Consider the following 14122-nt stretch of genomic DNA (forward strand, 5'->3'; position numbering starts at 1 on the left):
GTACACGGAGACTCCTTTCCTCAGTCAGATCTTGCTAGGTTGGCCAAGAGATCAAAAATCATAGTTAGAAACTAAGTAACAGAAAGCAGGTGCAGTTGGATAGCCTCGATTCCTTAGGAAACTAAGGGGAGGTGGGGTAAGAAGGATTGTGGGCAGGGATTTTTTTAAGTTCCCCAGATTGCTGTGGCCTTGCTTTCCAGCTCAGGGGAGGAATACAGACTGTCTCATCTTTGCTAGGACTTTGATCTAAAGAAAATGGGATGTTTTGCCTTGTAAAAGCAAGATTGGAATGAGAGGATTAAAGGGAAGGATCCTGAGAAGTCCAGGAAGATGGTGATTGGCACTACTATGGTTAAGTATAAAGACATATAAAATACCAAATAAAATTACAGGAAACGGAGGAAGGTAGGAGCTGTTTTGACAAGAAGTCAGAAGTCTTGGTTATATCCAGGCGCCTGCATGGTGCTCTGGCATTCCTGCGCTCTGAGTTTTTTGAAACACACAACTTGCATGGGTGTTAGCATCCGTGGAGTAGCATTTCATTTCAGAGAAAATTTGCCAAGCAGACAGATCATTCCTTTTCCCAGCCCTGTCTTGTCCTTTACACACAGGAGCTTTGTCCTGGATTTGGGGAGCTGCGGGAAGACAGCGCTGCTTACAGGGGAGGTTCGTGCTGCTGGGGGGGAGCTGCCCCAGCATCAGAGCAGCCTGCAGTAGTCAGTCTAGCACCTGCTGCTGAGAGCGAAGAGCTGCGGAGACTGCAGAGTAGGTAAAGTGCTGACCGCTTAAACGTAGAAAAGGCCACCTTCCAGATGGCTGTGCAGAAGGTCACATGAATTCTGCAGTGAGTTGGCTCCTGCAGCTTGATGACATTTTCAGATGGATTTCTGAGCAGTCACCCTAAGCAAATCTACCTGGACTCTCTGCCTCAGTCTTTAAATCGCAGAGGAAGGAGAAGATGCTCGTCTCCGGTATGTACAGAAGACATGCTTTGCTGTCTTTCTCCACCCGGCTTCCCAATCAGAGGGGAGATTTTTTCCTGACAGCCTCATGCTCTCCGAACTCAACAAAGGTAACTTCAGAGCAGCGGTTTTTCAGCCTGTTTTGGATCTGAATAAGCATCAGATGTGGACAGCTGTGTAGACAAATGAAACTTCCTGACAGCAGGTTTGGTTTTCTGCAGTTGTTGTGCGCTGTGTGGAGGTACCTCTGAACTCTGAGGTAGGAGATGGGTAGGGGCCCACCCTCAGTTCTTGGAATGTTGCCCCCACCCTTGGCCATCCATTTTACCAGTAGCTGCTAATGTCTGTTTGCATATTGGGTGGCCTAAAAAAAGCATATGCACCAAAGAAAAAAGAAAAGGCAAAAAAACCAACAACAGTGTTTCCCACTGTGCTGATTTTCATCAGAAATACTAACAACCACTGAAACATGGAACAGTATTCGGGTTACCCTAAGTCAGTTTGAAATTACACTGTAACCACAAAGGGTAGCGTGGATTGATTCACTGGCTTATGTAGAGAGCAGAGAAGAGCTAGGAGTTGAGCTCAGCTGGGGCTCAGAGTTATGGTCATACAGATAGTAATAATATTACATAAATAATAACAATAATAGCTATGGAAAAGTTTAGAGCTTCAGAATCTCTTACAAGCAAAGTAAGCAGTGGTCTTGTTTGAGGCTTTCTTCTGACTTAGTCATACTGCTTTTTGAAGGGCAAACTGTATGTTTGCATTCTTCTGTATGTTTGAGTGCAGAAGCTTATAAACTTCTGTTCTGTTTTGAAGTAAGATGAATGTAAAAATCTTGGCATGGTCTTATTTTGGTAATAGGATTGCATGCAGACATCCTTGTGGTCAAATTAAAAAAAAAAATTAAAACCATTGGATTTCCTGTGAAGGGGTCATTGTTTGCAAATGGAATGATTAATGATTGAGACTAGAGATGCATGTACAACTACATGATCTTGCTTATAAACCCCTAATGTTTAGTTAAAATCTTTGTTTTTTCTTTGTGGAATTGAGTTTAGTGTTGTCTTTAAGAGGATAGCATCAACTTGGAAAATTGAATTTTTATTCTGATTCCTTTTTGGCTTTCTTGGGTCTTCCGCTGCCTTAAGTCTTTGAGGTGTGAATTCCCTTTTCAGAATTAATTGAAAGAAAACATTTTTATTTTATAATTAAAAAGCTCTTGTTGTATGGCAACCTTTAGATTGTTTAGAATATCAAATACCAAAAGTATTTAAAATGCCTGATGCTCCCCAGAGTGGAGCAACTGTTCCGTACCCCTGTGCATGTGGCAAATGAGGACACAGAGCTGAACTGATTTAATAGCACCTGCAAACCCACCCACTTCACTGGACCTCAGTCTCTTACAGGATTGGTTCAGTCCAGTTATTTAGACGGGCTTTAAGTAAAGCAACATGGATCACAGCGATTCAGAATCTCATCAGGAATCTGTCGCTTTAAATATGCTGGTTTACAAAGAAAGTTGTTTGGGTTTGCTTGCTTGCTTGTTTTGTGTGGGTTTTTTGTTTTTGGTTTTGTTTTTGTGGTGGTGTGTTTTGTTTTTTTTTCCTCCAGCACTGTTTTTTATCTTCTTTTGGTCATCCTCTACTGTTTGGTTTTCACAGGAATGCAGAATTCGGGATTTTTCTTTCAACCTATACAGGCTGCAAGCTCTGCCTGGAAAACAGGCTGGTTCCTGAGCTTCTGCCACGGGTGCTTTTCAACCAGAATCTAAGTGGAAAAATGTAACCTTTTCTAGCGCTCTGGTGGTATGACCTCTGGAAACAGGGTGAAAAATTTAAGCTTCCTGCTACCTGTTAAAACCAAGAGAAAAGGTTTTTTTCCTGCTTCTACCTCTCACCCTTTTCGTGCTTGCCAGGGCTTTTCACTTAACCCTTTTTTATTTTAAGCTCCTCCTTCCTCCTTGGTCCTGTTTACCCTTGTTGTTGCCTGCTCATAAGGCATTAGAGGGAAGGAGAAGCACGTGTGTGTGTGTGTGTATGTGTGCACAGGGGGGTATGCGTCGAATTTGTATTTTTAACTCTCAGTATTCTCTGTACCAGCTGCTTTGTTTTGCTCAAGTTCCATCTGCAGCCATGCCACTAAAGTTGTTTTTCACTGCTGCTCCCTGCCATTTATATTTTAATTTCTGCTTGTATCAAATCAAAAGCTGTGCCTCTATCTTAGCCTAGAATGTTTTGTACCTGCAGTATTTGCCATTTAGAGAACTGAAACTTCCAAGATCACTGCCTTCTATGCGGTCAGTAAATGTACGAGTGAGGAGAAGGGTTAGGCTATTTAAATGCAATTATAAGCTCACTGTTAAAAGTCCTGGAAGGACTTTATAGCCATGGAACTTGGCTCTTGTTTAGTTCAGAAGTTTGTTCACGAATTACTGGTGTGAATTTAGAGGAACTCTGCTAATCAGCTGGAGGTCACCCCCGTGGTTTCTCATCATGTGCATATGCTCTAGTTATGTATTGTTATATTCTTCTGAGTGTTAAACCATTCATTTGGTTCACCTGATAGTGGAAAATGCAGCTTCTTCCTAACCATGTCTTCAGTTTCTCACTTGGACATGACGCTTGGAAGACTTAAATGCATTTTGGGGACTTCAGGCAGGATTTTTTGGGGGGTGTTTGGAGATTGGTTTAATTGTTTTCGTGGGTTGTTTTTGCATTCATGGTAATGTGTTTTCTCCCTTGTGGGTGATTTTTTTTTTTTTTTTTTTTTTTTCCCCTCCTGGTCAGCCCCATTAATGCTGTAATATTTGAAAGCAGATTGTAGTGACATCTAGCTTTTTTGTTCTATTTATTTTTCAGGGTGAGGTCAAGCAAACAAACAAAGCAATCATTATGTTTTAGCATTCTTTTTTAATGAGCACATTAAAATCTACTCACAACTACAGGATCAACTGTGAAGAGGAGGGAGAAACATGGAACTCTGAGTAGCACTGTCTTTTTGAAAGCAGTTTATGGAAAAATGATAGATAAAAGGATATGTAAGGACTCTGGTAATAAATGGCATCGTGTTGTTGACGGAAAGGGTTTTGGCAGAAGGCTTGTTGTGACTGTTTCTGTGGCTTAGAGAGGAATTTCCTACAGACTGGACTAACCATTAAAAAAATGTCTCTACTTTTAGGAGTTCAAGGCATACAGTGGAGTCCTCCTGGGGAAGATGTCGTCTTTGACGATGAAAGCCCGTTGTCTGGACAAAAGAGGAAGTTTCTTTAAGGTAAATGGGATATTTATACAGAACATAAAGCAGATGGTTTTATGTGAAATGAGTGCTGCAGAATGTGCAGTACAGTCTGTGATACGTAGCCAGCCTTTTCTGTAAAATGGGAGGCACTTGACTGAGCATCTCTTTTTACAGATGGTGTTAGTGGTTAGGTTACCACCCAGTCATTTCATGTCTATATTGTTTTCCTGTACGCTGAATAGAATACTTCATGTAAAACAGCTTGTGGGTTTCTTTGCTGCTAAAGATGAGAACATAAGCTTTGTTATGCATAGGCAGAAAATTATTAGAGCTTTCATAAACTGGATTTGTGTAGCTTAAAGTTGCAGTACAGGTTTATGACTTTTGTTATTGAACTGAAAATAATTTTCATTTCCTTGCCTATTGTAGGAGAAATTGACCGGGGGCTCCTTGTTTGTGTGTACTCTGAACACTCACAAAAATACTATCTTTGTATTCTCAGTGTATATTTCAGCCCTTTTTGTGGTTGTTGTCATTTTGCTTTGTTTGTAGGTTTGGTTTAGTTGTTTTTTTTAAAGCCTAAGCCATTTTATTTGAAATCAACAAGAGGCCGGTGCTTAGCTCACTGCCATACTCTCAGAAATGCAGCAAGGCAGATGCCTGTGTCTTCGGATGCCTACATACTTTAAAGGAGTCTAATGCTTCCTCCCTTGAGCTACTCAGCCAAGCTTCCTGATAATAGAGGCACTGAAAGCCAGCAGTTCTGCTCTGGTGTGAACATGCTTATAGAGAGAAAACAGAAATGATTCCATTCAATGTTTCTGTGTTCTGGGGGCTGTTTTGAGATGTCATGTGGCTGACAGCATGCTTAATACAGCATATTCCAGTGAGAAATATGTTTTGGGTGCGAGCCATTCTGTCTCCCCCCCAATTCCGTTCCATCACTGATGCATGGCAACGTACAAAAGGGGCCAGGAAGGCAGGATGCAACATATGCTCCCCTAGTGCCCCTGGGAGACTCCTGGGAGTACAGACACGGGTGGAGGCCTCTCCAGACTCGAGGTGTTGCTCGAAGCTGCAGGAAGGTGGACCCCTCAGTTGAGGCATCTTCAAATACTCCCTAGAACTCTTTAGAAAAGCTTTTTTTCCCTGGGCATGAATATCTGATTTTTGTCCCACTAACCTCATTACAGCTGGAAAACGGAACCTTGAGAACTGCATGAGAAAGGATGTACCTCAGATTGGCTGCCTGCAGTTGTTAGGTTTTGTGCATCTTCTGTGATCATCTTCACTTCTACATACATATAAATCACTTCTGTCTCTGGGAACTTCTGTCAAGGATTAAACTTGATGAATTAATTTTGCTTTTCCCCAGTATTTCCTGCAGAGTTAACTTGCATGACTGGCCTCAGATTTGCTCAGCAGCAGTAGCTTAGCTCAGGCGTGAACAATCACACTGCAAAAGTAAGCATGGGTCACCGTGTCCTCTCTTCTGCCTCCTGCTCTGTGAGGTTTGTTAAGGCTTTGGGGGATCAGTCAAAGGGCTTTTGGGGCTGCAGCGAGCTTACTATTTTCTAAGGGAATGTGGGAACGTGTTTTGGTCTTTTTATATGACAGAGACTTGATGCAGTGGAGAGACTTTGGAGAACTGTCATCTTTCAGGTTGGCATCACAAAAAGCAGAGGTGCAGTAGGAGTTACCAGGACGGTTTTCAAAAGACAGCTGAATCCCACTAACTCTGTTTTATTTATGTGTAATAGAGGAGGTCTGGAGGCAGTGCTGAAGTTGACTGTAGACAAGGCTGTAGTTAACATTTTCTTCCAGAATAAGAATTAGTTTATCTGAAACGTAGTTAACAAAGCCTTCATGTGCACTGTGTGAGTACAGCTGCAAACACCATACACTTATAGGGAGAATCAGAGAATCATTAAGGCTGGAAAAGACGTCTAAGATCATCAAATCCATCTGTCAACCCAACGCCACATGCTAAACCATGTCCCAAAGTGCCATATCTACACGTTTTTTGAATACCTCCAGGGATGGTGACTCCACCACTTCCCTGGGTAGCCTATTGCAATGCCTGAGCACTCTTTCAGTAATGAAATTTTACCTAATATGCAGTCTGAACCTCCCCTGATGCAACTTGCAGCCATTGCCTCTCGTCCTATCAAAGAGATAGGAGAATAGTGTCCAGGCAGTGCCACTGTGGTGAAAGCATGCTGACCTGTCAAACTCTGGCCAGGAAGAACTGTCACATAGACCAACTTGGGATCAGGGTTAAATACAACAGAGTTGAACTTGTCTGTTCGGCACTAGTTTTGCTGTTTGTGTCATGCCAGGGTCACAGTGGCTGTCTTGCTGGGCAAGGCTTTGCTCTAGGAAGCAATCAAAATTTACAGATGCTTCTGAGCACTGAATTAACTCACCTTGATCACTTCCCTTAGAATATTCATTGCCTGATGTAGATTCTTCCAGTCAAAGATGCTAATACTTGCTGCCATCTCAGTTTATATTAAGAAAAAGCATACTGCTTTTGTTTTCCTAGTACTGCAGCAAATGTGATTGACCAGCCAAGGCTCTAGGTGGTGGCAAGCAGCTGCCACTTTACTGACAGTTCCTAGCTCCTGCCTCCTCTGCTGCCCCCAGTGCCCTGTGCTCTCCTTGCGGGTCCCGTGCCATATATTTTAGGTGTTCCTGCTTCCATTCCCTCTGTTGCTCTGGGACAGAAATACCGTCCTTTTGCTACCTGAATCGGACCTTCATGCTTGAGGGGGTTGGGGGTGGGTGTAGCTCTTCCAGCAGGTGTTAAATACACTCATGATAGGCTACAGGCAGAGGGGAACCAAGCAGGTGGTGGCTGGTGCCTTTAGCACACGGAGAGCTTAGAATGACTGCCAGTGTAGTGTGCAGGACCACTTTCTGTATCAGCAGCTTCATAACACTATGGTAGTGACACACAAACACTTTCGTGTGTTGCATGTTTTCTTTATTCTTAAAGCAATCTTACCAGGCCAATCTTTAGGAAGCAAAATGATCAGTGCTGCAGTGACAGCGTGTTTTCCTCTTTGACTTCCCCAGAGCTTCACATGGTCAGCAATAAACAGGGTCTTCTGGGGACAGGAACCACTTCTCAGTTTTGCAACACAGTTTTGTAATGTCTCGTATCTCATAAGCACAAACATTAACCTTGTTTGATGGCAATCCACAGCAATATAGGGAGAATGGTCATATTTTCAGGTACTAGAGAGAAACTGTCTCAGTTGTGGGGAATATTTCTGTGTGCTGAAGGAATCACGATGTCAGTGGGACTGTAAGCAAGTGCCCGTGTCACTTTCTGCAGTCCTTTGGTGTCTCCTTGTGTAATTCTTGTGTGGAAAACAGATGCTGGAATAGCTATTTTGTGTGCCCCCACCTGTTGACGCTGTCATGGTTGTAGTTACTCAAAATGATTAGGAATGCAGTGTGCCTGAGCAATTTCAAAACATCAGACTCTTGAGACCATAAGAAGCATTGTCAATTAAGAAACTAAGGTTGTCGTAAATTTTCCTAAGGACAGCCTGGCAGGGGAATGGCTTGAAGAACAGTGGGGATAAAAGGTGGCTCAAAGCTACCTTTTCAGAGCTCTCACCATCCCTGGGAAGTTGGGCTGTTGGACCACCGTTACGAACCTACAGTGCCAAATTGGAAACTGCAGGCGGTCAGTGTATCCAGTCTGTGTGTAATGTACCTGGTGTCTGTGTGCGCGTGCCTGTGTGTATGGTGACACTACCTTCTCTTTCTTTCCCTCCCCCACATTTGTAAAATTGTGACGACAGTTACATTTGCTACAGCTGGATGAGTGACCAAAGAAAACACTTGGCATATCAGATTTTTTTCAGCTCACACTGTTTTAATTTGCCTTGTCTGTCTGTGTTTAGGAGATGTAGTAATTAAGATACAGCCTTTTACCCATGCTGACCTGTACTTCAGAATGCTCTCCCAGGTGCACAGACTGTGTAGCGTACTACATGTGGCTCCCATGTTGTGCTTGTTACTTTACAGTTACCCAAGAAACCTTTAGCATGCTGGCATGCAGTTTCTCAGGGTACTTAAATCCTTATAAAGAGTATCTTGCCATTCTTGGCAGAGTTTATGAGAAAATTCATTGACAAATACCAGTGGGAAATTCCAGTTCTTCTTTTCTTTCTTGTTCTTAAATTGTTCCTGTTGCTGTAGCTTCTAACCGTCTCTTAGTTTTTTCAAATTCATCCTTTTGACTGTATCGTCCCCATTTTACAAAGAGTAAAGCGTCCGTAGTTTTATAGGCTAAATTCTCCGGAGTCTTTATACCTTGCAATTGATGAAGGCTTAGAGCCAGCAAGTAGTAAAAATAAAGCAAAGATGGAGTTAGGCTTGGGTAATTCTGGGACTGAATAGATTGGCAGTGGTTACGGAGGGAGTCTGTGGTAAAGCAGAGAACTGAATGTATGTCTCTGACAAACATCTTTTTTACTGAACCATCCCCCTGCTCATCAAAATGTTCCAATCTTTATTGAACTGGCATCAGAGGGTTTATACTACTAAAGCCTTTTTGTCCCAAAATTAAACATCAGGTAAAACTTGTAGCTTACTGATGAATAAGACACTGAATAATGTTAGTGGTCTTGGGAATTCATAGCTCACTTTGCAAACTAACCACAAATTGCAGTCATGTAACAAAATATTTAACTGTATTCAGACATTTAGACAAGTCCAGAAATAACATTCCCAGTTTGGCTCATCTCTGGCGCTTTGCCACCTCGTCACACAGGATGCTCTTTGAGGGTTGCAGCGCTCTGCTTATCAAAACAGGAAGGAAAAGATCTGATGCCAAAGAGGATGCAGGTCTCCAGAACGAATGAAAAATGAGATGCTGGCAGGAAGGAGGGGTGGCAAGTGCTGAGGCTCATTTGTCCAGTCTGATACTGATCCTTGCTGTCTTCAGCCTGCATTCTCTTGCCAGATTAGAAGCACTGATCTTACCTTTTCCACTTTAGCGGTTGTAAATCTTAGGGCTTGGAAACGTTCTGCAGTGGTCACCTTGGCTGACACTTTCAATGTGCTCTCAGAAAGGTGGCACTTTTGTTAATTGTCTGTATGAGCTTATTTACATTTCAACACAAAAAACAGGAGTTCAGTTGCTGTTCAGTGATGGATGAGTGATTTTTTTCTAAAAACGTTCTGAAACAGTCATCAAGTCAAAGCCACCTCTCTTCCTCTTGGGACTGGGAAACTCTTAATGAGTTGAATGTAAGATGACCTGTAGCTATGCTGGGCTTCAGAGAGAGGCACCGGTCTGGTCCTGGGCATGTGCTTTCCATGATGCACAGCAGTGATGCGTGTATAGACAGAGCAGTTTCAAAAAGGTGACTGACTGTAGCTCCCTGGGAGTGTTTTGCTTCTAGTGAATACACTTGCTCTGATTTTTGCTGCTTATATGACATCCTGAAAGATGTAAAGCATAAAAATGGAATGTATGTGTTCTGGTGAGAGAGTGCTGGGGAGCTGAGATAAGTTATGTTCTTGGTCTGTATGTAGGAATTACATTGTCACCCCTGCCAGCTTCTAAAAGCTGAGATCAGTTTTGCTGAACGAAGAATTGGCTGACAATGAGCATAGCGTGACTCCTTATGAAAGGAAAGGTTGTGGTTTAAGATGTCTGCATTTTGTTCTTTTGTTCATGGATTTTAGGAATGTAAACTGTTAGTCCATGGGTATTTGTGGCAATCTAATGTTTAGGATAGGTTCAGTTAGGGAATACTGTAACGGGCTGCTATGTGAATTGATGCTGTCCGAGTCATAATTATCATTTGGGTTTACAGTGGTTGTATTGTAGTTTGTTTTTAACTTACAGGACAGTGCTTTATCAGAAATGAACTCCAAAGGAAAAATAATAGACACAAAAATGAGTATTTATGGTGTTGTATAAGGTCTCCTTTTTTTTAATGTTAAATAATTCACCACCTGAGATGTCATATTTTCAAATACATTTATTTTCATGTAAACCTCTTCTTTCAGTAGCATAGCAGGGTGATATCTATTTCGTAGTCCTAAATAATCTGCAACAGATTTCTTCAGGCTACTTTTTAAGTCTTGGGGGCTTATGTTTGTTGTTCTACAACTGCAGTTGTATTTTCCTTTGGAAACTGCCTCTTATGCTCTTGATTTCAAGTCTGTTGAAAACAGTGGGTGAGTTTTCCCATTATTTCCAGCAAAAAATGAATCACACTCTTTGCGAATAGAGAAATCTGTTTGAAGAATTTAAATATTTTGAGCCTTCCACTGAGAAGACAGCAGCTTTCTTCAGCTGCTTGTTTTCTCAGGGTTCAGTCTAATAACAGTACACACCTAGGATCCTTCCTGCATTTTGTAGAAACATATTATTAACAGCTCATCTTGTATAATGCTAGTCATGCAAGCATCACGTACACTGTATAATAACCAGAAGTTTCATTATCCTAAATACTTCAGAAATTATGTCATAAAATCATGAGTACGCCTTACGTGATTTGATAGAAAATGATTTGTCAGGTGCTGTTGTAACAGCATGTGTCAGTTAATTGCAAGAATACCAAAATGATGCAACTCCAAAGACTTTTTTTTAGTCAGAAGAAGAGTAGCTTTTCCATTACATGAAAAATAATTTAAGGAAAATTAGTTACTATTTGCAAAAAATATTGGCAGTTTATTTATAAAAATGAGGTTTTTAATCTTAAAGGTAAATATTTTGGTATAAGTGCGGTACCTGCTGGTAGCTGATGAGTCAAGAGTTTGATTGCGGAATGTGTCCCGTTCTGGGGGGCTTTGTAGGTCAGGTTCAGGTTTGATGCTAAGCCCTTGACCTAGTTTCTTTGTCCAGGATGTACTGAGCTTTCATAGACTAAGGAAAGACTGCCTTGTGTCATGGCGGTATGTAATATACCCAGAAAATCTGGCCTGTAGAAGAGAATGTAGACTGCTTGAAACGTGCCATTTTGTTTAAGTGCTCTTTAGAAAAAGAAAAAATAAAAACACTAAACACAGAAAAATTCCTCTAAGGAAAGACAGTTTCTGGCAAGTTCTCTTGAAGGCAGACATACAAATTAAAAAGCGTTATGATTAAGTCTTCAAGATAAGACTGTTCTGCAGTGCTTGCTATTCTGATTTAAAGCATTTCTAACTTAAAACCCATTTTAAGATTTTTGCTTTCAAGAACTTTAATCTTATATAAGCAAGTACCTTTCCCAGACAAAGATGTAAAAGGCAGTTGTGTTAAAGAGGCCGAACATGGCAGCCGTACAAAAATTAACTACTAGTAACTCCAAAGATAAATTTGATGTTGGAGTCCAATTCCTTAGCATTGTAGATCCATTCCATCTTTTGGGGTCAAAGTGCTGTATGAAATGACAGCGTGAAGTACGGGGTGCCAGCTTGAATTTTTGTGCGTGCTATTGTGCGGTTAGTATAAGTTGGATTAGAATTCTTTGCTGTAGCGCCCAGAGATTTTTGTTTTCTGGGAGGGAGTTGTGACTACATTTTTTTTTTTTTTTTTTTTTTTTTTTTTTTTTTTTTTTTTTTTTTTTTTTTTTTTTTAAGCTACAGTCAAAGCCAGTTAACACAGCTAAGTCAGGTAACAGCCGAATAGCAACACAGCAAGGCAGGTGTTGAGGCAGTGGCTGAAAGCCCATGGATGCTTCTGTGGAGAACTCCTCATATTCTATACTTTTCAGGGAAAGACGCTTAAAAGCTTTTTGTTTTTTTGTGTACCAGCTGTTGGCCTGTGCGTTGCTTACCCTCTGTAGATGTATTGGAGGAGAGGGCACGCTCGCTGCTGTGGCGGTTTGTTATGGCTACAGCTGGTCTTGTGGGCGCAAAGGCTGAGGTGACACTGCCCGTGAGGGAGGAGACACTTGGCCAGAGCTGACTCATCCTTGGCCACAGCCGACTCATGCTGTCGTGTGTCGATCAGCTGGCTCGTGGGGAGCAGCAGCTCGGTGTTCGGGCAGTTGCCAGCGGAGGAAGCTTTGTAGGGGGAGAAGCCGGGGCTGTGGTGCTGCAGCTTATGATCCAAAAGCAGCTGTGAATGTAACAGAGAGTTGCTCCACTTTGCTGACCATTTCCCCTTTCTGTCTTTGAAGCAGAGGCACATACTTCCCATGCTGCTTCTCGCGATGCCTGCTGCCTCCATGCCTCTGACCAGCTGCCAAAACGGCCCCCTTGCCATCTTGACGGCTTCTGAGAGCTGTTGGGCACAAACATGCTGGCGGCTACCACCCGGCTGGCTGCCCGGGCCTGGCGTGCCGCAGCTCCCTGCCTCTGCCGAGGGCTGTGCCAGGGAAATCGGACCTGGGCAGGCCTTGAGAGCTGGCTGGAGCGCTGGCTCGCCCTCCCCTTGTTCTTGATCAGCTTCTCTGCGTGGGTGGGTGATGTCTGTGAAGAAGCCAGGGGATTGCCAGGCAGTCTGTCTCCCGCTCTGCTTGAGTCTTCAGCAAGCAGCTGACATTTGAAGGAAGGCTGTTGAAAGAGACACATCTGCTGCCAGGCAGAGCTGACATTAATCCCTTTCCGCAGTTTGACGATAATCCCTTGATGTCGAATAGATAGTCAGTTCCAGCTTGGTTGTCTTGAGGTTGGCTGGCTGTATGATGCTGGTGTGATTGGCCTGAACTTCTACCATGCTCCGTGCTATAGAAGGAGCTTGGGGTGGGGGGTGACTCCTGGTTTTGCATGCTCCCTGGGCCCTTTGTGATCCCCCTGCCAGGCCCTCCAGTGGGGAGTCAGACAGAGTCACCAGTGCGTGTAGCGCTGGAGGAGAGTTCTGCTGCTAATACAATGAAAAGGCTGCTCTGCTGGCCTTATTCAATAGTGCATGTGGCAGAGCTCTTACCTACAGTAGCTCTGTTTCATTAACAGATTAAATCCTTGAATAGTATTTAATAGTATGTTGAGATTCAGGTAGTGATTTGCATCATGAGTTCATATTTTAAATGGTCAAACATAGTTGCAGATCACTGTGAATCAGTTGTCATCTATAGTGAGACCCCAGGCACTGACTGATGTTACTAATCAGGTAGCTGACTAGTGGTGCCTTCCTTCTGAGATGGCTCCAAGGCAAGCCGTGGTGGGAAGCCCTAATATATTTACAACTGGCTAAATTGCTCATATTCGTGACTACTTGGTGCTTGAAAAACCTCATACTGTCACAGTGAATAGGAAGCATCTTCAGGGAATGCTGTGATTTAAAACTAAAACCTGAGTCTTGCTTCATCCGTTAGAAAAGTTAATTTTTTAGCCGTTACTGCAGGATGAAGCATATAAGGTTGTTCTGTTCCTGATGTGGCTGCATGACTCTGCAGACAGTGTTGGAGCCTTTGTCTGAAAAGAGAAATGGCTGTAATCTGATCAGTTCAAATAGTAATTCAACTCTCAGTGTGTTCAGATGCAACTTTGGAAAGGCTTTAATAGTTGCTGCAAGGAGTTGCTGCAGCAAGGAAGGGCTGTATGCTACCTTATTGCAGCAGTTGGGAGGTTAGGAGATCTGAAAATGTGAGAAACTTCCCAGTGGACAGAGAACAAATTCTACTTTACTCAGCTGCTGGAGAGACTGGGAGGATGTTTCATCTGAGAAACCTACTGTTTGGAGGCTGATACGGAAGGTGGAAACCTAGTGCCCAGTGTGGCTGGGAAGAGAGGGATATGGCCGTAATTGAAGTCTGCCTACTTCTTAATCTAAAGATTCTGTTTCCTGGCACTAAAGTCAATTAAAATTTGCAAGTTTTGTGTTTGTATACATGAAAAAGGGCCTAAGTTGAAACATGTTGATCCTGAATGGAGAACAAAACATATAGGGCAGGGAACTGAGGAGATGTATGCCAAGACATGTAGGTAAAGGTGTGAAGGATAAGGCAGTAAAAAAAGTG

At 42.6% G+C, this 14122-nt stretch overlaps 1 protein-coding gene across 7 annotated transcripts in view; it reads left to right on the forward strand.

Moving 5' to 3' along the window:
• The window catches only part of RIN2 (Ras and Rab interactor 2), an 84138-nt gene that overhangs the window by 26940 nt on the left and 43076 nt on the right, over nucleotides 1-14122 (forward strand). For 3 of the 7 annotated variants that reach the window (XM_075413694.1, XM_075413695.1, XM_075413693.1), the window contains exon 2: nucleotides 4146-4238. In XM_075413694.1, coding sequence (XP_075269809.1) covers nucleotides 4182-4238 — 57 coding nt within the window. In that variant the 5' untranslated portion in view covers nucleotides 4146-4181. Of the gene's footprint in view, nucleotides 1-899; nucleotides 972-1000; nucleotides 1073-4145; nucleotides 4239-14122 lie in introns of those variants that run through there. The other 4 variants (XM_075413696.1, XM_075413697.1, XM_075413698.1 and 1 more) reach the window with 4 other exon arrangements.

The sequence above is a fragment of the Opisthocomus hoazin genome, chromosome 2, assembly GCF_030867145.1.
Source record: "Opisthocomus hoazin isolate bOpiHoa1 chromosome 2, bOpiHoa1.hap1, whole genome shotgun sequence".
In the NCBI taxonomy this organism is placed as follows: domain Eukaryota; kingdom Metazoa; phylum Chordata; class Aves; order Opisthocomiformes; family Opisthocomidae; genus Opisthocomus; species Opisthocomus hoazin.